The sequence below is a fragment of the Tiliqua scincoides genome, chromosome 1 (genome assembly GCF_035046505.1).
Source record: "Tiliqua scincoides isolate rTilSci1 chromosome 1, rTilSci1.hap2, whole genome shotgun sequence".
Classification (NCBI taxonomy): Eukaryota; Metazoa; Chordata; class Lepidosauria; order Squamata; family Scincidae; genus Tiliqua; species Tiliqua scincoides.
In genome coordinates this window covers 310568527-310592627 of record NC_089821.1, presented here as the reverse complement: position 1 = coordinate 310592627, position 24101 = coordinate 310568527, and the positions used below count along the sequence as shown (strand labels likewise).

General features: G+C 44.3%; 1 protein-coding gene across 1 annotated transcript; it reads right to left on the bottom strand.

The window, feature by feature from the left end:
- Positions 1–9512: 9512 nt before the first annotated feature.
- On the bottom strand, positions 9513–23847 carry PSMC6 (proteasome 26S subunit, ATPase 6). The gene is made up of 14 exons (XM_066630027.1): positions 23712–23847; positions 22503–22582; positions 19860–19899; positions 19618–19670; positions 19053–19120; positions 17887–18001; positions 16776–16863; positions 15775–15836; positions 15565–15688; positions 14165–14226; positions 12813–12933; positions 12652–12732; positions 12366–12437; positions 9513–9983 (listed from the first exon to the last, which is right to left on the bottom strand). The coding sequence occupies exons 1-14, from the start codon at positions 23794–23796 to the stop codon at positions 9865–9867; spliced, it is 1170 nt and encodes a 389-aa protein (XP_066486124.1). The 5' UTR covers positions 23797–23847; the 3' UTR covers positions 9513–9864.
- Between the last annotated feature and the right edge of the window lie 254 nt (positions 23848–24101).

Sequence of the window (24101 nt, the reverse complement as noted above, 5' to 3'; positions counted from 1 at the left end):
CTAGGCTGAAGAGGCCCAAACGCTGTAGCCTTTCCTCATAAGGAAGGTGCCCCAGCCCAGTAATCATCTTAGTTGCCCTCTTTTGCAGCTTTTCCATTTCCACTATATCCTTTTTGAAATGTGGTGACCAGAACTGGACACAATACTCCAGGTGTGGCCTTACCATCGATTTTTACAACGGCATTATACTATTAGCTGTTTTGTTCTCAATACCTTTTGTAATGATCCCAAGCATAGAATTGGCCTTCTTTACTGCTGCCGCACATTGGGTCAACACTTTCATTGACCTGTCCACCACCACCCCAAGATCTCTCCCCTGATCTGTCACAGACAGCTCAGAACCCATCTGCCTATATGTGAAGTTTTCATTTTTTACCCCAATGTGCATGACTTTACACTTACTTATATTGAAATGCACCAGCCATTTTGCTGCCCATTCTGCCAGTCTGGAGAGATCCTTCTGGAGCTCCTCACAATCACTTCTGGTCTTCACCACTCGGAAAAGTTTGGTGTCTTCTGCAAACTTTGCCACCTCACTGCTCACCCCAGGTCTCCAGGTCATTTATGAAGAGGTTGAAGAGCACCTGTCTCAGGACAGATCCTTGGGGCACACCGCTTTTCACTTTTCTCCACTGTGAAAATTGTCCGTTGACACCCACTCTCTATTTCCTGGTCTTCAACCAGTTCTCAATCCAGGAGAGGACTTGCACTCTAATTCTCTGACTGTGGAGTTTTTTCAGTAGCCTTTGGTGAGGGACCATGTCGAACACCTTCTGAAAGTCCAGATATATAATGTCCACGGGTTCTCCCACATCCACATGGCTGTTGACCTTTTCAAAGAATTCTAAAAGGTTTGTGAGGCAAGACTTACCCTTACAGAAGCCATGCTGATTCTCCCTCCCTCACTCCCTCCCTCTGCCTTTACCTTGCCTTTACCTTTGCGGACTGGCTGCTCCACCACCCCTCCAGCTATGCCACCATGTGCTGGCACCATATTTTACTCCCGTAGAAACAACACATCCCAGCTACCGGCTACTAGCATCACTCCTAGTGGCAGGGGTTCCACAAGCCATTTATCTACTAGAAGCAAAAGCTTTGCTTTCTTTTCTGTGTGCTGAATAAACAGCCCATAAATATAATTGGGTGACACCCCCCCCTAACTAGAGGGCGGTGCAAAGCACTAAGTTTTGCAGGGAGTCTCACCCTAGGGTGCAAGTGGCCCCTCTTCTTGGGAGCCATTCCATTTTGCACCCACTGCCTGGAATGGCTCCGAAGGGGAGGGGCTGCTTGCACCCTGCGGTGAGACTCCCTGCAAAACTTAGGGCTTTGCACCTCCCTCTAGCTACACCACTGGTTTGACATGCAGGAGCAAGCCAGTGTATATAACAACACATACATGTGCCTGGTTCACCAATGGACCATCCCACCGAATAAGTGCATTTAAGCACAGGCGGCTTTCCCGGTCCATTTTGGAGAGGCCTAGATCTTATAGTACTACCCTTTGCTTGCTTGCTTGCTTGCTTGCTTGCTTGCTTATTTATTTATTTATTTATTTATTTATTTTCATCCCGCCTTTCCTCTACCAGAGCAAATGCCCACGGTGGCTTACAATTTATAAAAAGAATGAATAAACTCAGAACAAAATAAATAAAACCAACTGGAGGACAAAACTTTTTACACTCAAGGATCTCCTATACAGGTACTGGAGGCAGACAACCCATCACCCAAATGCCAGACAAAACGAAAACGTTTTGAGCCCTCACTGAAACAGTGAGCCATGAGGAACAGGGTGATGTTATTTCCCCTATTCAGATGTGAGCCTCATTGAGTTCAGTGGATCTTACACCCATGGATATACGATTGCAGGCTTAATGGAGGTACATGCTTTGCATCCAGAAAAGCCTGGCTCTGTCTGTGGCACCTCCATTTAAAAGCATTTCAGGTTCCAAGGCTGGGGAAGACAAGACATGACTCCAAAGACTGGAGAGTTTCAGGGCCAGCCTCTCCAGGACACCAGCTGAAACAATTGCTTCAGGCAGCAGAGTGGCAGCAAGCGCCCACCTTTGTCCATTTGCCCCCATGACTTCTCCCATGCAAACAGGAGTGGACTTAAAGCCCAATCCTATGCATGTCTACTTAGAAGTAAACATTATGGTCAATTGGGCCTCCTCCCAGTTAAGTGTGGATAGGATTGCAGCCTGAGAGCCCAAGCCTATGCATGTCTACTCAGAAGTAAGTCCCATTATAGTCAATGGGTCTTACTCCCAGGTAAGAGTGGATAGGATTGGACTGTGTCCACCACTTTTCTCCATGTTTCCTCTTCTGCTCCCCCCCACTTCCTTTTCATCCACAGAGTAGGAGGCACAGAAGTTGCACTTCACCAGCTAAGGGGGAGGCAGCACTTGGCATGTTGCGTCAGGCACCAGCCCTGACTACTGGGTTAGGTAGGTGATGGGGATAAAGCAACTTCTCACACATGTATAGGTAAATGCCTTACCTGTGGCTCACATCGTCTGTTCCAGCTTCACAGCCATAACATTAACAGTTTCATTATTGACTACAGTTGGACATTTGCCAGCCACAAGGAGACACTGTCAGAAATAAAGAATCATTTATTATAGAATGCTATAATAATGGATGTTTGGCCCCATTATTAAGAATCAGTTTCCAATTCGCTGCAGTAAGCTATTCCTGTTGAATGGGAGAATGACACAATCCTAACCAGGTCTACTTACTTCTAAGTCCTATTATGTTCAATGGGGCTTACTCTCAGGAAAGTGTAGTTAGAATTGCAGCCTAAGTTTTATTAGAACTGCTGTGGTGTGTAGGACAACAAAGGTTTTAAATGTAGTCACTTCTTACTGATGTACTAAAAATATCATTTTCAACCCATTTTGCTCTGTTGGTGTCTGAGAATTGACCAGTTTTCATTTCTGCTAGGAAATTTTGTGTAACCCAAATCCTGGCGCATGTTTCTGCCGACTTAAGCCAGCCAGAGTTTGTCTTGTTCCAGATTTGCTTCTGATTTAGGTGACACACAGATATTTGGGCCCCTTTGCTATTTTGCTGTTTCCCAGGGTGCAGCTGGGCCAGCCCTCAGTGTGTTATGTCATCTTCCTTGGGACTAGAGTTGATACTGAAATGAGATACTGAGGTTTATTTTGGGATATGTGAATTAGAGTATTATGTTTTTGAATATAAGCAGAGTGCCTCTTCCTTTTACACAGTAACAAACAGTTAAACGGGGCTAGTTGAGGGGGGGGGGCGGCTTGCCAGTGTTGTGGTTTCAGTCCAAGTGGCTGCAGTACCTTTGTTTAGAAATGAAATGTTTAAAGAGCAAAAGCAACTTTCAAGGAACAGCTGTTCGAACCAGAAAGTCCACAATTCTGTGTTGAACTCCACTGACCTACAAGGTCCACTGACCTACCTTATAAGGTTTAAAGACTGTGCTAGTCCAAATGGAATGGCTCAAAGCTGAGCACCTTAAAAAAAAAGAAAAGAATAAGATGGTAAGCATTAGTGGCTGGCCTAATTTAAGATCCACACGTGAGTGTTTCAGTGCAAGATCCCTTTCATGTTGCATTTGCCCTTTTCTCAACATATATCCCTTTCCTAGCAGTAAATGTAGGTCACTGCACAGCCCACAGGCTGGATCCCAGCCAATCAGCAAAGATTCTGCTGCCTTAACCTGCCAACAGTCAGGCGTATGTGTAGTAAGGCTTACTAGCCATGTCAGGGCATGTAAAGCTTTGTCTAAATTGTTTTTACTTTTTTGGTGCTGCCATTTCCTTTGGGAGAGCAACTCGTACATGATTGCTGCTGGGATGCAGGAGTCTTCCCAGGAGAAATTATGGCCATGCAAATATATCCATTTTCTCAGCATGGCAGCAGATTTTAGGATATCTTCAGTAAGTGGAAACGCATCCTTTTGATGAGGGAACTCCTGATTGTAACCTCCATAGAGCAGCACAAGTGAAGGCAACACCCGTCTGAAAGAAGGGCACCCTTTTTCCAGGGGCAGATGCACTTCCACCAAATATTGTGCTGAGATTTTATTTTTCTCTATGCTGCAGATACCCTTCACTCAGGGTCATTCTCTGCTCTGGAAAAATGATGCGCAGACAAGAACTAGCAAATTCTGAGCAGCCCCTGGCATTTACAATGTGGCTCTTTTGCCGTGCTCAGGCCATCATCTTTTTGCTTCCACCAAATATTTTCTATGAATTGCCCACCCCCACTGCTATACACATCCTTCTCACCACTCTATATACACCAACAGCTGAAATCTTCAGTGGTTGAGTTTTATTCTGCAGCATTCACAGCAGTTTGTTTAATGTATTTCACCAGGCTGTGCAGTAACTGTTTTGACATCTGTATTATCAACATGAAACACTGCGTAACTGCTGATTGATAAAATTGGATGGGGGGGATAGTGGAAGGTGCTCTTTTATATCATGTCATTGTCAGTCAGTAGTGGTATGCTGAGTATATATTTTAAAAAAATCAAATAGTGGAGTGCTTTGGTGATCTTCATAGTGCTTTGGACTCCACTGCTGCTACTTTGTTATTGAAAGGCGATGGAATGTTTCCATGGGTTGAATGTAAATAGAAGTCGATTGCTCAGTGCTCAGATGGTGCAAGTGTAATATGTGTGTGTGTGGAAAAGTAGGAGGAATTTTTTAAAAGTTTGAGATCAACCCCCTTGTTCCTACTATATACACTGTTAGGCTCACCATCATGTTCATCATGTTGGCAACCTTCAGTCTCGAAAGACTATGGTATCGCGCTCTGAAAGGTGGTTCTGGCACAGCGTCTAGTGTGGCTGAAAAGGCCAATCCGGGAGTGACAATCCCTTCCACACTGGGAGCAAGTGCAGTCTGTCCCTGGTCTGTCTCCCTGGCTATGGGCCTTCCTTCTTTGCCTCTTTGCCTCAGCTTGTTGGCCAAGTGTCACCAACTCAACCTGATAATGCAGCAAGCTGTGTCCAAGGTCACCAAAGCTAGAATCTTTTTTTCTGGCTTTATGTGGATTCCCAGCTTTCCTTTTCTTCTTCTCCAAAGAAGACAGATGTCCTAGATGACAGTATAACAAAAAGGCTACCAGCAGGATCCAAGACAAGCTGAAATGTTCACATTTGCACAGTGACTGTGGTATATGGATCCAGAGTGAATCTTATTAAATGTTTTCATTACATTTAAAATTCAGAAGGCTTTGAAAACATGGTTGAAGGCATAAAAAGATTGCTGGACTGAATAAGGAATTCTGTTCTTTCTTTTTATAAACTAATGCCTCAATCAGCTACAAAAGCAAGATTGGGATCCTGCCTGTACAGAAAAGATTATTTCCCAATTCACTGCATAAATGAACATAAGAACAGCCCCACTGGATCAGGCCATAGGCCCATCTAGTCCAGCTTCCTGTATCTCACAGCGGCCCACCAAATGCCCCAGGGAGCACACCAGATAACAAGAAGACCTGCAAGGCTTCCTGGGAATTGTAGTTAAGAACATAAGAACAGCCCCACTGGATCAGGCCATAGGCCCATCTAGTCCAGCTTCCTGTATCTCACAGCGGCCCACCAAATGCCCCAAGGAGCACACCAGATAACAAGAGACCTCATCCTGGTGCCCTCCCTTGCATCTGGCATAGCCCATTTCTAAAATCAGGAGGTTGCACATACACATCATGGCTTGTAACCCATAATGGATTTTTCCTCCAGAAACTTGTCCAATCCCCTTTTAAAGGCATCCAGGCCAGATGCTGTCACCACATCCTGCGGCAAGGAGTTCCACAGACCGACCACACGCTGAGTAAAGAAATATTTTCTTTTGTCGGTCCTAACTCTCCCAACACTCAATTTTAGTGGATGTCCCCTGGTTCCACGCAGCCCAGCAATCATCTTTGTTGCTCTGTTTTGCACCTTTTCCATTTCCACTATATCCTTTTTGAGATGTGGGGACTAGAACCGGACGCAATACTCCAGGTGTGGCCTTACCATCAATTTGTACAATGGCATTATAATATTAGCTGTTTTGTTCTCAATACCTTTTCTAATGATCCCAAGCATACGAGTAGAATTGGCCTTCTTTACTGCCGCTGCACACTGGGTCAACACTTTCATCGACTTGTCCACCCCCCCCCCCCAAGATCTCTCTCCTGATCTGTCACAGACAGCTCAGAACCCATCAGCCTATATGTAAAGCTTTGATTTTTTTGCCCCAATGAAGCATGGCTGCCGAAGAAGGGAGAAATGGTTGAATAATAAATAGAATTTTTTTTTAAACATATTAAATTAAAATAGATGTAAATGAAAATTTGAAATATAAATATTGTGGAAATTAAGTGGTATTAAGATAAATATTTTATTAAGTAGATTAAACTAAAGTGGATGAAAAGGGAATTTGGAATATAAGTATCGTGAAAATTAAAGTGGTAAATGTATGAAATAAATCAGATGGAACTGCAATTTTGGAATATAAGTATTGTGTAAAATATAGTGGTATTAAGACAAATAAAAGGGTTATTTTATAAAAAAGAAGGTAAATAAAATAAATTATAATGTCAATTTATTTTGGAGAAAATATTAAACCTGTATTTTGGGTTAATAAATATGTGGTGGATAAGCAAAGTATAATATTATTGTAATTGGAGATATTTGTTTTTAGATGTGATATTAGAAATTAAGAATCAGATAAGAGATTGTATTTTAGAGGTTAGTTTAGTGGTAAGAAGAGTCTATAAGTAAAAATTCGAAGAGTTTTTTGATTGGATAGTTATGGAAAATGATGTATAACATGTTATAAGAGATATTGAAGGAGGTAATACCATGGTAATCGGAGACTTCTTTTTTAGATGTCATATTAGAAATTAAGAATCAGATAAGAAAGATTTTATTTTAGAGACTAGTTTAGTGGTAAGAAGAGTGTATAAGTAAAAGTTTGAAGTGTTTTTTTTTATGATGGGATAGATAAGGTTAGAGGAAAAATATGGAATGTTAAAGTATTAACCAGTTAGGTTAAAGAATATGATAATTTTTGTATTGATTATTAATTTGGTTTGGATTAATGTTTGTTGTAATCGATGGCCACCACCCTCGTGTGTAACCTATGTAGTCCTAGCCCTAAGTCTATCAAATTTTCCTTACCTGTATCTGTAATAAATAAATAAAGCATTAAAAAAAAAAAAGCAGCATGGCTGCCATGAAGAGTTTGTACACCTAATTGACCAGTGTTGCCACATTGTCAATAAGTGTTAATATAGAAACACGAGAGTGAGTGGCACTCTCATGGCACACTCAGTGGTATGTGACATTATCATTATATGCTCTAGGGCAGGGATTGGATGTTTGGCATAGGCTTGTCACAAGGTCGCCAAACTTCTGGTTTCCCATGCTCTTGGAAGTGGCTATGCAGAGTTTGGCCTGGGAGGCAAAGACTCCACATGCTGGACTGGGCATGGCAGAGCCTCCTGCCCAGGCTTACTGAGTCCTTGTGCTGTGAAGCCTTCTTTAACCATTACCAAACACGAAAGGGAGGAGGAAAGGATTAAAGCTGAGCTTGGTCAAGACCCTCCACAGCTGCCATCTACTTTCTTCAAAAAGCACAGAAAAAATATTTCACTATAAAGCTTATAATTTAATTAATACAGCTGAAAATTAAGACCAAAGGAACGTACTTACAAGAGCACATTTCTATGCTTTGACTCAGTGGACACCTAAGAGTTGTACTTTTCCCCCCCACAGGCAAGTCTTTGGAATTACACTGGCTCCCTGAGTAATGGATGTCCAGGTTGCAGGCAGCTGGGTTAATGCTTTTGTGCAAGCGCAGCAGGTCCTTCTGTTGTGCTCTTAACAGGACCGAAGGTGTTAGGCTGACAAGAACCAGATGTTTCAAGTACAGACTCCTAGAACCTGACCTGTAGGAGCCCACTCCTATAGATGTCTACTCAGAAGTAAGTCTATTATAGTCAGTGAGGCTTACTCCCAGATAAATGTGGATAGGATTACAGTCTTAGGGCCCAATCCAGAACAGTGCGCAACAGCACATTTTTTCCTTTTCACAAACACATTTGCGAGCATTACTGATGGCCCAGCACTGGAGCTGGCCCAGCACAGAGCCACGCTGGGACAGTGCTAGTTGGAGACTGGCAGTCCTCCACCCAGTGCTCTGTGCAAAGTACCAGGTGGCAGAGTGGTAAGTTGTGTGGGGGGAGGAAGCACCATGGGGTGGGTGGAGGGCAGGGGAAGGCATGGTGGGGGAAGGGCGTGGGGCAGCTCCACCCCAGAGCCCTGTTTAGGGTCTCATGACCTGACACATAGCACCCTTACTCTGTGCTGCTAAATAGTGGACCCAGAGTCAAAAGCCCCACTGCATGGCTGTTTTTCTTATTTAGGGGAAGGGGACGAATGTCCCTTCCACCCAGAGGCATTGGGAGCCACTGGCAGCTGCTCAGCGCAATCAGGATGCTGCAGTAGCCATTTTTTGCGCCACTAAAGCCTTTCATGCTGGGCAGCTCAGGACTGGGCTGTTAAGTTCTCACTGAGACCAGCCAAGCTGGGGATGAATTTGCCAGCAAGGCACTTGTAATGGAAGATCAGAAGATCATCAGGTGGATGATGTGGTATTGACAGCGATTCCATGTTTTGACAGCTCTGGGCAGGGCAGGGCTGGCTCCACAGCTGTAATCAATCAAGGCCAATGGAGACCTGGTTGGACACCTGAGCTTCATTTGACCTTGATGGGACTTTGAATGAGCTAAGGAGGTAGCTCACATCTGAGCTGCATTTGGATAATAGGACATACAGGAATAAAAAACAGCTTCAGAAGGAGCAAAGGCTACCTGACCAAGGGCTACGGGAGAAGGGAACTGCCAGGACTCTGCTGCAGAACAGAGCTGCGCTTTAGAGACTGGATTGGACTTGGACTGGAGGCTTCAGATCTTTACCCATGAAGTTAAGTGGAGTTTTGGGGAGGGAAAGCCTCTGGACAAGAGGGATTGCAGGGAGTTCTGTGTTTATAGCAATAAATTCTAGTTAACTGCTATAGAGAAGGATTTCTGTGTTCATTTCTTTGCACACACCACAGCTGTTTCTGGAGATAAAAAAAAGAAAAAGAGGGTGTTAATTAGCTGAACAAGTGGGCATTGGGAAACAGAACATTTCAGATAGGGCAGCACTATGCAGGGCTGAGGTAGTGGTCTGCTGCTCCTTACTTGCTTCTCAGAGCAACCCACCAAGAAAGCAGGTCAACTGACCTTGGGCACGCTCTGTTTGTGCTTTTTAAACTTTTATATGAAATAGAAGCAGGCTGTTTAAGAAGATCACCATGACAGATGGAGCTGCTTCTCGACTTGCTAGTCTTTTAGCTCTTTTAAAACATTTTCCAATGATTTTAGCCATGAGGTCAGGAAAGCCTGTTTTTAGAAAAGCCAGGGTGCTCATGCTCTTAAGATGCAGGGCCTGCTGCAGGGCCACAGGTTGTGTGCTATGCTGTACAATAAATTAAGGAAACAGATTCGATTTAAACAAGTTTATTTAACTGTTTAAGGGAAGAAAATATTAAATGATATAAAAGAAGAAACGCACGGTCTTAAAACCTGCCAAATGAAGCCAATTTGGTACGTTCGAAGAGTCATAATATGAGAACATGTTTTCTCTGCACTTAGTGTGGTTGCAATGAAGGCCATGTTTTCAGAATGCAACATGTTCTCCAGAAGCACACTCCTCACTAAGGTTAACAGTTGTTGAGTTCACCAATTTAATACAGACACTTGCAATAAGAACACAATCAAGGGATACTTTTGTTTCTCATTTCGCCCATTAACCCCAAATCTCCATGCAGTCAGCTATTCACTCTGTGGCACAGTTCAGACAGGCTTGTAGTCCAACTTTGACTCCAGCTTTTTGGAATCTGCAACCTTCCTGACGGCTTTCATAAAGTCTTCTTGAACTACAAAGTCATGATCAGCGCGAATTGCAAACATTCCTGCAAAGACAGTTTGAGAAGTGAGCTGGGAGAAAAGGCACATTGAACTGAGCTGGTTTGTGAAGAAAAAGCTGTGTATGTTCAGGTTCAACAATATATTTGCAATTTGATGTGCCCACAAACATATAGGACTCCCTTTGTCGTCTATCACAGATAGAGCGCCACAACTCTGGGCTCCTTTTTAGTCTTTCATTGCCAACAACTAAGAAGCCCCATTTTCTCCTACACCGGACACCCAGCTAGATTCTAGCTTGCGTGCCCATACATTCATAGTTTTCACACAAATGACCAACACATGTGATCTTAAACTATGTTTCCGTTTTTGATACTCGGACTTTGATGATAGATGTCTGAGCTTCTGCCTGCTATGCAGGCATCACACAAAGAACTGAGGGTGGAACTGAATGTTTCATGTAAGTTTCAATGTAAGTAAGTATAAAGTCATGCACATTGGGGCAAAAAATCAAAACTTCACATATAGGCTGATGGGTTCTGAGCTGTCTGTGACAGATCAGGAGAGAGATCTTGGGGTGGTGGTGGACAAGTCGATGAAAGTGTTGACCCAAAGTGCGGTGGCAGTAAAGAAGGCCAATTCTATGCTTGGGGTCATTAGAAAAGGTACTGAGAACAAAACAGCTAATATTATAATGACATTGTACAAATCGATGGTAAGGCCACACCTGGAGTATTGTGTCCAGTTCTGGTCACCACATCTCAAAAAAGACATAGTGGAAACGGAAAAGGTGCAAAAGAGAGCAACTACAATGTTTACTGGGCTGGAGCACCTTCCTTATGAGGAAAGGCTACGGCGTTTGGGCCTCTTCAGCCTAGAAAAGAGACGCCTGAGGGGCGACATGATTGAGACATACAAAATTATGCAGGGGATGGACAGAGTGGATAGAGAGATGCTCTTTACACTCTCACATAACACCAGAACCAAGGGACATCCACTAAAATTGAGTGTTGGGAGGGTTAGAACAGACAAAAGAAAATATTTCTTTACTCAGCGTGTGGTTGGTCTGTGGAACTCCTTGCCACAGGATGTGGTGCTGGCGTCTAGCCTAGACGCCTTTCAAAGGGGATTGGACAAGTTTCTGGAGGAAAAATCCATTATGGGGTACAAGCCATGATGTGTATGTGCAACCTCCTGATTTTAGAAATGGGCTGTGTCAGAATGCCAGATGCAAGGGAGGGCACCAGGATGCAGGTCTCTTGTTATTAGGGGTGCTCCCTGGGGCATCTGGTGGGGCCGCTGTGAGATAGAGGAAGCTGGATGGGCCTATGGCCTGATCCAGTGGGGCTGTTCTTATGTAATGGTAAGCAGCACTTGGGTTCAAAGGCAGTGTGGCTCTGCATACCAACCGCAGGGAACGGCTGCTGCCTTCAGGAAGCCCTGTCTGTGGGTATCTCACTGGCCACTGAACTAGATCCCACAGGGCTCTTATGTTAAAAGGCAATTATGAGAAAAATCTCCACAAGCTTAGCACATGCAAAGCCAGTTGCTACCCCCTTGCTTTCATAATGTCAGCCCTCCATTATTCCTTCCAGCAGCATGTGGAGTCATTCAGCCACCTCATGCATCTTTAGAGGCCAAATCCCTCAAAGATTCTACTGCAATTACAGCTGCCCCCCCCCCCCCGATCACCTGCTACTGGCATCCACACTATGGAAAAGGATGCAAAGATACTTGGAAGTACTGAAGAGAGTTTGTAGCTGTCTTGTCCAATGCTACATTTAATTCTAAGATTGCATATTTGATTTTCACCATCTCCCTAGTGCTTAGGGTAAATGACGACATTTCTACATTTTATTCACTCCCGAAAAGCACTGTGATGTACCTTATGATTTCCATTACACAGAGTGAGGGTGCTTCACTGATTAATTTCTTTCTAAATTCATTTTCAAGAGCTAGGAACAAATCACCAAAAACACAACTGATGCAAGGGTCATAACCTCTGAGCCATAATGTCCATCTCCTTTAATTTCTATTACAAAGCTACTGTGTCCTCACAGTGACCCATTAGTGTACAATACTGCACAGTGAAGTGCAGAATGATCAAATATATTGGTCACTTTTTATACACACAGGACTCCTTGCAAAGGGAAAGATTTTGCAATGGATTTTAAAGCACTACTGTGCACTATCATATGAAATAGAGACAATATTCTACAATTACAACTATTGCCTGTAGTATCTGTACAAACATTCAAGACACTTGCACCATGCTCCTACTTAATTCAGTGGGGCTAGGACACAACAGCTTTCTAAGAGAGAGTGCCCCTCACTTGCACATTATGTATGATTTGTGCTTAAAATAAGGCTCCACTCACTACAACCAATGTCAGGAAAATGGAGAGAAGTGTCAGAGAATCTAATCTTACCTGCTTCAGTACAGACATTTCTCAGATCAGCACCATTAAAACCATCAGAAAGTTTCACAATTGCTTCATAATCTGTTTTTAAAATAAGAATTGCTGGTTAATCAGAATTTTGAACCACAGACCTTGATGTGCAAGCAGTCTTTGCTTTTGGTCAAACTCTTTGCTTTCAAATGCCATTTATGTGGCTCCTTTAACATGTGACAGGTTGACCTGCAGCAAGTCTGACGCCAAGGGGCAACATGTCACATGAGAGCCTGTGAGTACTCCTGAAGTCCTCGGTACATACCTATTTCACCATGTTTAGTTATAGGACCAGCGTGGATCTTCAGTATGTCTAACCTGGCTTGTTCATTTGGCAAGTCAATATCTGAAGACAAAAGCATTTTTTTTAAGTTAGCAATCTCAGGGAGATACAGAATTAAGCCTGCATACAGAAACTGTACTCACGGATTTTCCTGTCTAGCCTTCCAGGACGCAACAATGCTGGATCCAGGGTATCTGGCCTATTTGTAGCCATTATCATTTTAACTCTATGCAGAGTGTCAAACCCATCCATTTGATTCAAGAGCTGAAAGACATTGAGAAAACAAAACAAATACTTTAGTTAATCTTGATGTTTTGCCAGTTTGAAAATTCACACCAGCAGACTAAGTAGTGCGACAAGAGCTGGTGTTCTATTTGCCTGCCAAACACCTGGAACCTCAACCTGACACAGGATGGTAGAACCCATGAGAAATCAAGGCTCTCATTTTATTCAGAAACAGCATCTACGAAATCAGCATCTTTCACAGATGCAGTAATGATAACTTGGTTTCTATGACCAAACCATTTAGCAGTTGCTCTGGACAGGTAGGCAAAGAGAAAGACCGATTCATGACCCTGTCTCTCATTTTTTCTAGGACAGTGAAATGACTTCTCCCTGTAAGTGGTGCAGTGAAAATGAGAGGTTCCACAAGGCAAGGTTTTGACTTCAAGTTGTTTGTAACTGCTTGAAAATGCACATTCAATTAAAAAAACCTCTATTCATCACAGTCGGCATACAGCTCCTTAATTATAGGCACTACCCTCCATTAACAAGGTCTCCAAGAGATCCCAGTGTTCAGAGGTGGAAAGTTCTGGCCCTGCCAGATTTTTATCATCCATCTTCATAAGGGGTTGACAACCTACAGCCTGCAAGCTGGATCTGGCCCTCTATCCAAGGTCATCTGGCATGTGCAGAGCTTGGTTTGACAGGCTTGGCAGCACAGGTGGTCTGGGCAGGTGGCTGTTGTTCCCCGTCCAGTGTGTGGCAAATTCAGATGCAGGAAAAGCCTTCCAAGCTGAGCTCTGTACTGCCACTTCTAGGAGCTCAAGAATCCGGAAGTTCGGCAATTACACCATCACCCAACATCTGGTCCCTTTGCTGAAAAGGTTGCTGACCCCTGATCAACATCACCATACCTCCCCCCGCTCCCCAGACACCACTCTGTTTTCTCAGGCTGCACAATTCATGTCCAGAACAGATCACTGCCCCATATACCCCACTCAAGACCACCTGCAGGGAAGGCAGAAAACAGACATGATGAAGTAAATGTATGCTTGCATGTCTGTCTTACTTCCCCTAAGGTACACAGACCAGTGGCCACGTACTTCCAAGCTGAGTTCCACGCAGTATGGAGCATGACAATCCAGAAGTTCGGCTATGACCTTAGTCACCAAATATTTGGAAGAGGCACTGTAACACAGCTATGGAAAGGAGTTGCACATTGGCACAGACAGGGAACACTTCCTCTCAGGTTACAAGAACATGGATGTTTTACCTCCATCAGAGTCCTCTGAATTTCTCTGTCTGCTGAAGTTCCCTCAGAAAAACGACGGCCACCTAAAATTTGAGTGGAAAAAGAGGTCAGCGTTTCGCAGAGACCAGAAAAACAGCTTGTCAAAGCCCCTTAAACAGTGGTTCCCAACCTTTAGGAGCCCATGGACCACTGAGGCAAAAATTGAAATTGTTGTGGATCACATGCAACCCCACCCTCACACAAAAAGCACAATTGAATTTGTAATAATTAGAGAAGATTAGAGATTTACTATTAATAGAGAAGATTTGTGGGTTGCTGCTTTTGTTGCTGACTATGGGAGGTCAGTTATCTGCCCCTTCTGGTGGTCTGTTGAGAACTGCTCGCTTGGTGAGATGCTGGATTAGATCAAAGGCGATCTTTTTTCTGAGACCTCACAGACAACTTCTCAGGGTCTTGTGGACCACTGGTTGGGAACCAGTGCCCTAGAAGAAGAGTTATGTGGGCTACAAATCAAGGTCTTAGTTTAGACCAAAGTCTTAGTCTAGAATAGCTTGCCATGAAGGTAATCAGCTGGAAAGAAGATGGTTTTTTAAAATATGGTGAGCAAGACCGCCTCCTGAGGAGGTGGGGAAGAAAGGAAATGAGTGAAGTTTAAACTAATGGATTTCAATTTCAGATAAGACTGCAACCGTGGACGTAGGTAGCTGCTCTGTAGCGAGTGAGACCATAAGTGCATCTACTATAGCAGTATTGCCATCCTTTACTTTGCCTGGGAGTGGATCTCAAAGCACCTATCAGCCAGCTGGCCCACTTCTGCCTTGAAAGGCCAGAGGTTGAATCCAAGATAACACAGTTACAGTAACATGGTGGGTTGGGATTGCACACCTGTGCATGTGGAGGTGGGGGATTACACTTGGCAGGCAGATGGAGTGCATTTGAAGCAGATGGAAGCTTGGCTGGTAAACCAAGCAGGTATTTGTGGACCCCTGGCTACATGCGAGTCATCTGAAAATTAAAATTCCTTTAAACAAACAAACAAAAAAAAGCTCAGTGTCCATAAGGAACTTTTGGATGCCAAACAACTTCAGCAAGTATTGTGTCTGGAAGAAATCTCCCAAGAGCAGGCACGTTTTACCTCAGCCTGGTTATCACAAGTGTTCATGTTATATTACAGGTAGACTGCTCTAGCCTACAAAATCCTATACCTAGATAAACCTAAAGATACCTTGTCTTTAAGTCCCACGAGACTCCTGGTTTTGACGTCATGGATAAGTACACACGCTCACCTGGCACTCCCTTCCACACACCACCTTTCTGGCCGCTGCTTAGATAGTATGAATGCAAACACCGTAACTACCTGTGAAGCAAACCAAAGGCAAAATGCCTCTGTTCCAGAGTCACAAGGAGCCCATCAGCCTTACCAATCGCATCAATTTCATCCATGAAGATGATGCAGGGCTGATGATCCCTGGCATAGTTGAACATCTCTCGGATCAGCCGGGCACTTTCACCAATATACTTGTCTACAATGGAACTAGATACAACCTGAAAAAAATTAAAGGCAATGTTAGCAACTGCTTGAGGTCAGACCAGTTCAGTTTAATTACCTAGAAAGAACTCTCTTCTCTTACCTTTAAGAAATTGCAGTCCAGCTGGCTGGCAACAGCTCTGGCCAGGAGAGTTTTTCCTGTACCTGGATGGACAACACACTGAGGGTGGTTCAAGAGGCAAAGCACCAAAGCGACAGAGGCTCACATTTAAACCAACATGGTGTAGCAGACAAAGCACAGAGTTGGACTGAGAAGAGTTGTTCCAAATTCTGTTTAACTCACTGGGAGGCTTTGGGAAATATCTCTCTCTCTCAAATCACCAGATTGTCAAGGGGAGAAAATGGGCAAGATTCATGTTGGCTTCCCTCAGCCTGTTACATGAAAGGCAGAATACAAACTGACACAGACTTCTTTAAAAGTGAGGTGAAATGGTTTTCCAAAAGATGATAGAAAAGTACTAATTCTAGACTATGTATAGGGCTGAACCAATCACATACACACTGGTGCCAATGCCTGTACCAAGGCATTTCTTTATGCTCACAGCTCTCTAAATGTTTGATGCTGGCTCTGAGAAGTTTGAGACACTTTTCCCAGGTTTGCTGTTGTAACAGCTGTGAAGCCCACAAACCAAAGGCAAAATGGTTGGTCTAAAAAATCCCAATTCAGAACTGAATTGAGTGCCACACCAAGCTTTTATCCCCGAGGAGCAATCCTCCCACCTACCCACTAATGTTATACTCAATTCCTCATGAAAGATCTATGTACACATGAACAAGACATACAAAGCTGCCTTCTACTGCGTCAGACTGCTGAGCCGTCCAGCTCAGTATCACCCACTCTAACTGGCCCAGGCAATCCAAGGGCTCAGACCACCAGTCTTCTCATCCCAACACCTTAAAATGGAAGGTCCCAGAGACTGAACCTGGGATCTTCTACATGCACAGCACATGGGCAAGCACTGAGGTCTGGCCTCACCCAAAGGAGCACTGCCTGAAGTCGTTTGAATATTTCATACAAAGTTGCTCAGGGGTAAGAGGCAAGCATTAAACACATTCTAAAGATGCCTCCAAAATCACACCAACCTGGTGGGCCATACAACAAGCAGCCTTTGGGAGGTATAATCCCCACACGCTGGAATAATTCTGGATTTGTCAGAGGCAGCTCTATGACCTGTGAAGAAAACCAACAAAGCATGGTTCCGTTTCAAAGCTAAAGGCTTTTCTTTTATAAGCAAGACCTAGAAAAAGGTGGCTGAAGGAAACAGATGACCTTTTCACACCTCATTGAAGAGATCAGCCTATATCTGAGCTGTACCATTTCAGTCTGCAGGCCTGGATCCTTAAGAAAGAGTGCTCCAGACAAAAAAATTCCCTCCACATGGAAAACTAGTGTGCAGGAGAAAAGTTCTAGTCTAGTCTTCCCCCAACATAATATTTTTCAATGTATATAAGAGAATTCAACCATGGTGGTCCACCTACAGGCTGAAGTGATACAATCAAGACTCAAGTTGACCAATAAACAGAAGGCCTAAAAGTAGGTGGAATTTTAAGTGGGGAAAAAGCATTTACAAAGAAAAAATCTTTATAAAGTCAACTTACCTTAAGAAAGACAATCCTACTAAAAAAAAAATCACTGAGATTTACATTCAAAGATTTACTATTCAAACGTACTCTTAGGCTGTTAAAAGGACAATCTTTCAGCCACCAAAATACAAGCACATTTGTGAAACTGGCAAATGAAAGACCATCTCATGTCAGATGTCACAAACCATATTTTGGAGTGGGGAACATGCTCTGACTCTCTCTCACTTGCCAACTCCCTCCTCACTTTCCTAGTTTCCTTGGTCAGCATTTGCTGTGATGTCCAAATCAGGCAAGCCACAGTTATCACTAATCAAGACTGCTCTGAATCACGGTTTGCAAGTGTACTTTAAACTAGTTCCATACTCTGATTTGCAGGCAAGCTATGGCCAGCACTAACCACAGCTTGCCCATTTGAAATAGACACCTCTGCTTATAAGAAGCTATAAGGCGATTGGGGGGAACCATGACATATGAACTCACAACTTACTCCCAGTTTCTTAACTGTCTGAACTGAATCTGTTTCACATGTTTTTTTTCTGCTACCAGGAGATACCCCAAGCTCTATCATACCATACCCATTTTATAGACCTATAATGAGACAGACAAATACCTCTCTTAGCTCCCTGATTTGTTCTGATAATCCTCCAATCTCAGAATAAGACACGTTTCCAGGATCTTCATGAGACATGTTGTAAACCAGTGGGTCAACTTCCCTTGGCAAATATCTAAATTTGAGAAGCAATAAGACATATTCTGTCATTTTTCTGCTGCGATAAACATTAAAACTCACCTAATAGCTCCTTCCAAACCCTGTTCCATTCAATCCATATATGAAAATGAAGACATTGAAATAAATCTAACAACAATACCAAGCATTTATATCATGCTTAACTGAATTCACAAAATACTTCAGATCTGGTCTAAACAAGATGCTTTCCTTGTGGTTAGCCGATTACTCATATTTGGATCATTTAGCTGCCTTATCAAGCGTGATGCATCTCTCTACTTCAATTCAACCATGATTAAATGATTTTTTTTTAATAGGCATAGCAATTGCATTGTTTAGACTGGGTATCGGTGATCCTGGCAACAGTCCTGTACAGGAGATCTGTAATATTAGCTCCATAGTGTAGCTGGGGAAGACTGAGGCTAAGAGGGAAGGGCTTGCCTAAGGTCACCTTGTGACTTCACATTTGAGGTGAGATTTGAACCAGCAACTTCCTGGCTCTTAACTGCTGACTGCTACTCAGAATTCAGCCTGAGCCCTGGGCAGAAATGCTACAGTTGAATCAGCATAACAGAGCTCTGTACCCTTCTACTATACACTTGCACCAGTGCTGCTCTAAAAAAAGTCACATCATTTTTCACTCTTTTGCCTCAGTGGAGGACTCTGACATGCTGAATTCTAGCCAATAAAGGGGCAGGGGAGGAGGTTCAAGCTGCCCATTTCACTCACAGCATCAACTGCTGGGACAACCTGACCAATCAGGTTGTGAAAGGCAATTGATACAGCTGAACAATTTCACGTAGCAAGAGGATGCTCTGGCACAACAGGCAAACACAAGTCCTTCACTTTGGAATGCCCTGCTCCATGTTTCCACAAAGAGAATGCAAGTCTTGGAGATGCAAGGTGAGCTTTAAAACCACTTAAAAATTATTAAAAGATTCATTCTTCCCATTTTACACTTCTGTGGCCAAGTCTAAGCTATCAGGAGCTTTCATGCTCTGCCTCTTTTTCTAAACCCCCACCCCAAACACCCAAAGGCCAGCACCTACCTCATAATTGTTAAGGTAGTCATATCCAATGCAACTCTGGTCCCAGGCTTCAACTTACTTTTATCAAGCTGGAGTGGGATTGGAAAACAAGAAGGAATAGTTAAGTCTATCCAAGAGCAGAGTATACTTCACCTGTGTATTTCTGCAATAAATGCCCATGACAGCGTACACCTTAAGAGCAAACATCCCAAATAACCTACAGTATCACCAGTGAGAACAAACTGTCTACCAGTTCCTCCAATCCACACCACCACCACCTAGTCTACTGAAGTCAGGTCAAAGAGAACAGACAGCAAACATGGTGCACTGGGGTGCCCTGCAAAACTTAGTGCTGTTCCCCCCCTCTGGGAATGCCACTGGCTGACCAGCTGTTTCAGGCCCACTAACTCCCCCATGTGTGGCTTCCACTACTCACCCAAGGGAGAGTCAAAAGCAGGCTAGGACTGAGAAGACCCTATCTCCACGTACACAGGCCAGTTAAGCAAAGCCTCAGTCATAAAAAGCCTGCTCCCTTTACATTACAACTGTTTACAGACCAACATATCAATATTGAGAAGATGCTTACCTGACGACGGCACCCTACGACATATCTTGGTCCATTTGTAGCTTTGACGATGACTAGAAGCAGCAAAGAAAAACAATAATTTAACTATCCGTGAGCACAGCTCCAGAATGAAAAGTTGCTAGAGCTTTTTTTAAAAGTAGCAGCACAATCTTGCTACATTGTACCAACTTGGCTTTAGTCCAAGAAACTATTTTAATGTTACCAGCTTAAAAACAATCTTAGTACCTCAAAATATCACTTACATTTCTCTTCTGTTAATTGTTTAAGAACCTCACCAACAATCTGTTAAAAAAGCGAAAAGAAAAGAACACTTAAGACACAGAGGTGCGAATCTTGCCTTGCACTTTACCTGCAAAAAAGAAGTTTCCAGACCACTGAGGAAGGGGAGAATTTATTCAACGTATACCCCACTCCTCTCCCAAAAGGACACCCAAAGCAGTTTACAAAATATAAAACAATATAGTAAATTAAAAAACAACAAAATATATAATGCATTTTTAAATTAAAAATTTAAATTTAATTTACTCCACCAACGTAAAAACATTCCGAATCACATCCTGCCCTGTTCTGAATAGTAACACTTTCCCATTATACTCATCCTTGTGGCAACCACATAAAATCAGTAATCCTGATTTAGAGACACTGATTAGCCCAGGACTAACTGGCAAAACTACAGCTGAGCTGCTGGAATCTGACCCCAAATGTTCTTATCAACTAGATGACCTGGTTCACTTTTCAGCAATAAAAGGCATAACTATATGCAGCCAAGGGCCCAATCAGAGTCTAGCTAAGCACAGTATTCATGGTGGTCAGTTACTCTAATACAGGACTGTTAAGAACATGGCTTCAACTCAACAACATTTCATATTCATTAGCTATTCCTACAAACAGGCAAAGTCAAAACTAATCACATCCTATTCCTGCTAATGTTGGAAAGAGACCCCAACTCATGTTATGAAATTTGAGAGGTGCTCTGGTTTGTGGCACCTGTGAATAATGTTACTTGCAGGTGCTGCAGGCTAACCCAAAAGTGGGAAGGGAGAACAAGCTTCAATAAAGGGAGGAGGAAGATGGTGCAAGCAAGGTATCATGAAAAATCAAAGCACCTGCAAGGAAACCAGGAATCAATTAACTTGGCTAGACTGGTCATGCTGGAGCCCTTTCTTGTGACAGAACAACTTGTTCTGTTGTTGGCTCCCATTTTGGACAGAAGGACTGACAGGTGGACTGTTATGACCAAAGGAAGAACCTGCAGAGAAATGCACCAAAGAGCATTTCCCTCTTTGCTGCACCTCAGGGCAGCCATGAATTCCTCCCTGAGGTCAGGCGCCAGTCAAAGTGTTGAAGCCAGACAGAACTGACCCACACATCTGCACTCCATTCTAGAGTGGAGCCCCTGCTCTGTTTACCTCTGTTGAACAAGGTTCAGATGTCCACTAAGAGCAACACCTTCTCAACAGCAGTACCAGTTTGTTAAATCCCCTGGGAGGTCTGACATGCTCCAAGACTCTACACAAGCGGTTTCCAAACTGTGAGTCCATGGCCCACCAGTGAGTCATCCAATTTTTGGTGGGTCATGAAACCAACATGGCAGATTAGGCTATGTGCATCATGGCTTAAACAACCTGACACTGCTGCCCAATCGGCATTACAGTCACAGAGGCCTGAGCAGCTAAGGGCACAATCCTAACCAGGTCTACTCATAAGTAAGTCCTATTTTGTTCAATGGGGCTTACTCTCAGGAAAGTGTGGTTAGGATTGCAGTCTAAGTGAAATTTTTTTTAAAGTTGGTTCCAATACTAAATGTTTTTGGGAACCATAAGAACAGCCCCACTGGATCAGGCCATAGGCCCATCTAGTCCAGCTTCCTGTATCTCACAGCGGCCCACCAAATGCCCCAGGGAGCACACCAGATAACAAGAGACCTCATCCTGGTGCCCTCCCTTGCATCTGGCATTCTGACATAACCCATTCCTAAAATCAGGAGGTTGCGCATACACATCATGGCTTGTACCCCATAATGGATTTTTCCTCCAGAAACTTGTCCAATCCCCTTTTAAAGGCGTCTAGGCTAGACGCCAGCACCACATCCTGTGGCAAGGAGTTCCACAGACCGACCACACGCTGAGTAAAGAAAGCGTAAAGTAAGAAACTGAGTAAAGAAACCACTGCTCTACACTACACCTTGAAGACCAGGATTCCAGATTCTGAGTTACTGCTCCAGCTGTGGCTAGTGGGATGCTGCCCTGCCTCCCTTACAAGCGTGGAGCTAGAGAGGTGGGCAAGAGTTATTGACAGCTGCATGGTGATATCTGCCCCCTCCAAGGTGCAAGGAAGCTTGGGGGTTGTTTGGCCACTGCAGTGCCTTGAAGCATCTTGGCCAACTAGGATCAAGCAAGCCCCCGGCCTCCCCTTTTCCTGCTTTGGAGGAGGAAAGGGAAACAAGAAACTTCCTTGGCCCCTGATCTGGTACAGAGCCACCCTAACAGTGAGGTGCAGATTGGCAGGGCCAGCCCTCAACTGTGGAAGTGCCTCAGACACTTCATTAAGAGTTTCTTTGTGATGACCAGAAGCTACTTCTATTGTGTGTTGTGTTTTGACAGCTAGACTTTTGAATGCTACAGCTGCTGGTTCATTTTTTTCTGCTTTATTTATGCTGTGCTGCTGCTACACTTATTGTTCTATTTAGGGGAGAAAGTTGATGTTCTTTGCTTTTTAGTGCAAGTACAGTATTTGTTTTACAAAATTTTTCAATTAAAGAAGGGCAGCATAAGTATTTTAAAAACAAAGAATTGTGCATCCCCCAAAGTCGATTCTCAAAGATGGTTCATTTATGTACTTTAGGCAATGGCTTATTCACCACATATCACTACATGGATGCTCACCTGCCCAACGCTTTGCAGAGCCTTGAGATCATTTTCAGACTTTTCGTATTGCTTAGTAAGCTCCTTCAGCTGCTCCCTTACTACAAATAAAAGCACTTAGTTAAAATGAGATGCATGCAAAAACCAGAACTCCACCCCTTCCATCTTGTAGGGAAAATTTGAGTGGAGGCAACTTAAGACTTTATTACTGGATAAAGATAAGAACATAAGAAGAGACCTGCTGGATCAGGCCAAAGGCCCATCTAGTCCAGCTTCCTGTATCTCACAGTGGCCCACCAAATGCCCCAGGAAGCACACAAGACAACAAGACACCTGCATCCTGGTGCCTCCCCTGCATCTGGCATTCTGACACAGCCCACTAAAGTTGACTTTAGTGTATGTTTCCTGTTAAAGCTCACAAACTATGGTTCAGACTGAGGTCTGTGAGAAAACTGATTCCGTTCTGATAGCTGCCAAAGCCAGTTACATGATTGGTGCCATCACCACACCCTGTGGCAAAGAGTTCCACAGACTAATCACATGCTGGGTAAAGATATTTTATTTTGTCTGTTCTGACTCTCCTGCCAGTCAGTTTCAGGGGGATGTCCCTGTGTAAGAGACTATGTACTGTGTAAGAGAAAAAAGCTCCCTCCTCTGTGGAGGCCATGAACCTCCACAGAAACATGCCAGCCTCTTGCAACCCACCCCCTTTTTCAGGGTCCCACAGTACCTTTCCTGCCACCACCACCACCACCGTGGGACCCGGAAGAGACTTCTAACTTTTCCTCTAGAAGTTGTTCAAACCCCTTTTATAAAGGCATCTAGGCCTTTGGGTGCCACGACAACATCCTGCGGCAAGGAGTTCCATAGCTTAATTATAGGTGGTGGTGCAACCCTCCTCCTGGGTCTGGTGGCCCTTCAGGGCCCCACAGCAGCTTATCCACTGCCATGATCACCACCGTCCAACCCCCTTTTCACAGCATCTAGGCCTTCTGGTGCCAACCTGTGGCATCGCAGCGCCCAGTGGCAGGGAGTTCCACAGGCGGCGGCGCCCAGTGGCAGGGAGTGGCAGCGCCCAGTGGCAGGAAGTTCCACAGGTGGCAGCGCCCAGTGGCAGGGAGTTCCACAGGCGGAAGAGCTGCAGTGGGCCCTGAAGGGTCGCCGCCCTCCCCGGGAGGCCAGCCCTGCAGGGCCTGCGCAGTGGAGGAGGCCGCCCCCGCCGCCACTCACGCTCCTTGAGGCGGCCGTCGATCTCCTTGTGTTCGAGCAGCTTCTTCCGATAGTCCTGCAGCGCCTTGTCCCGCGGCTCCGCCATGATGATGCTGCGGCTCCTGAGCGAGGGGGCCGGCCCACTGCTCTGCGCACGCGCGGCGCGAGGGGTGCCGGGAGAGTGCCTCTTCCCCCTCTCCTCCACGGTGCCCTAGAGCGACGCAAAGGCTAGAGTGCCAGCAACAGGTAACGAGGTTGAGATTCCGGGAAAAGACTCCACCCACGAAATGCTGCTTCATTCAGAGGAATAAGAAGCAGTTTCCACGCAGGGGGGAGGCGATGAGAGTGAGATCAGCTGCGGGATTTCTCCTTAGGCCTCTCCAGGGAATACCCGGAAGTTACCTATGGATT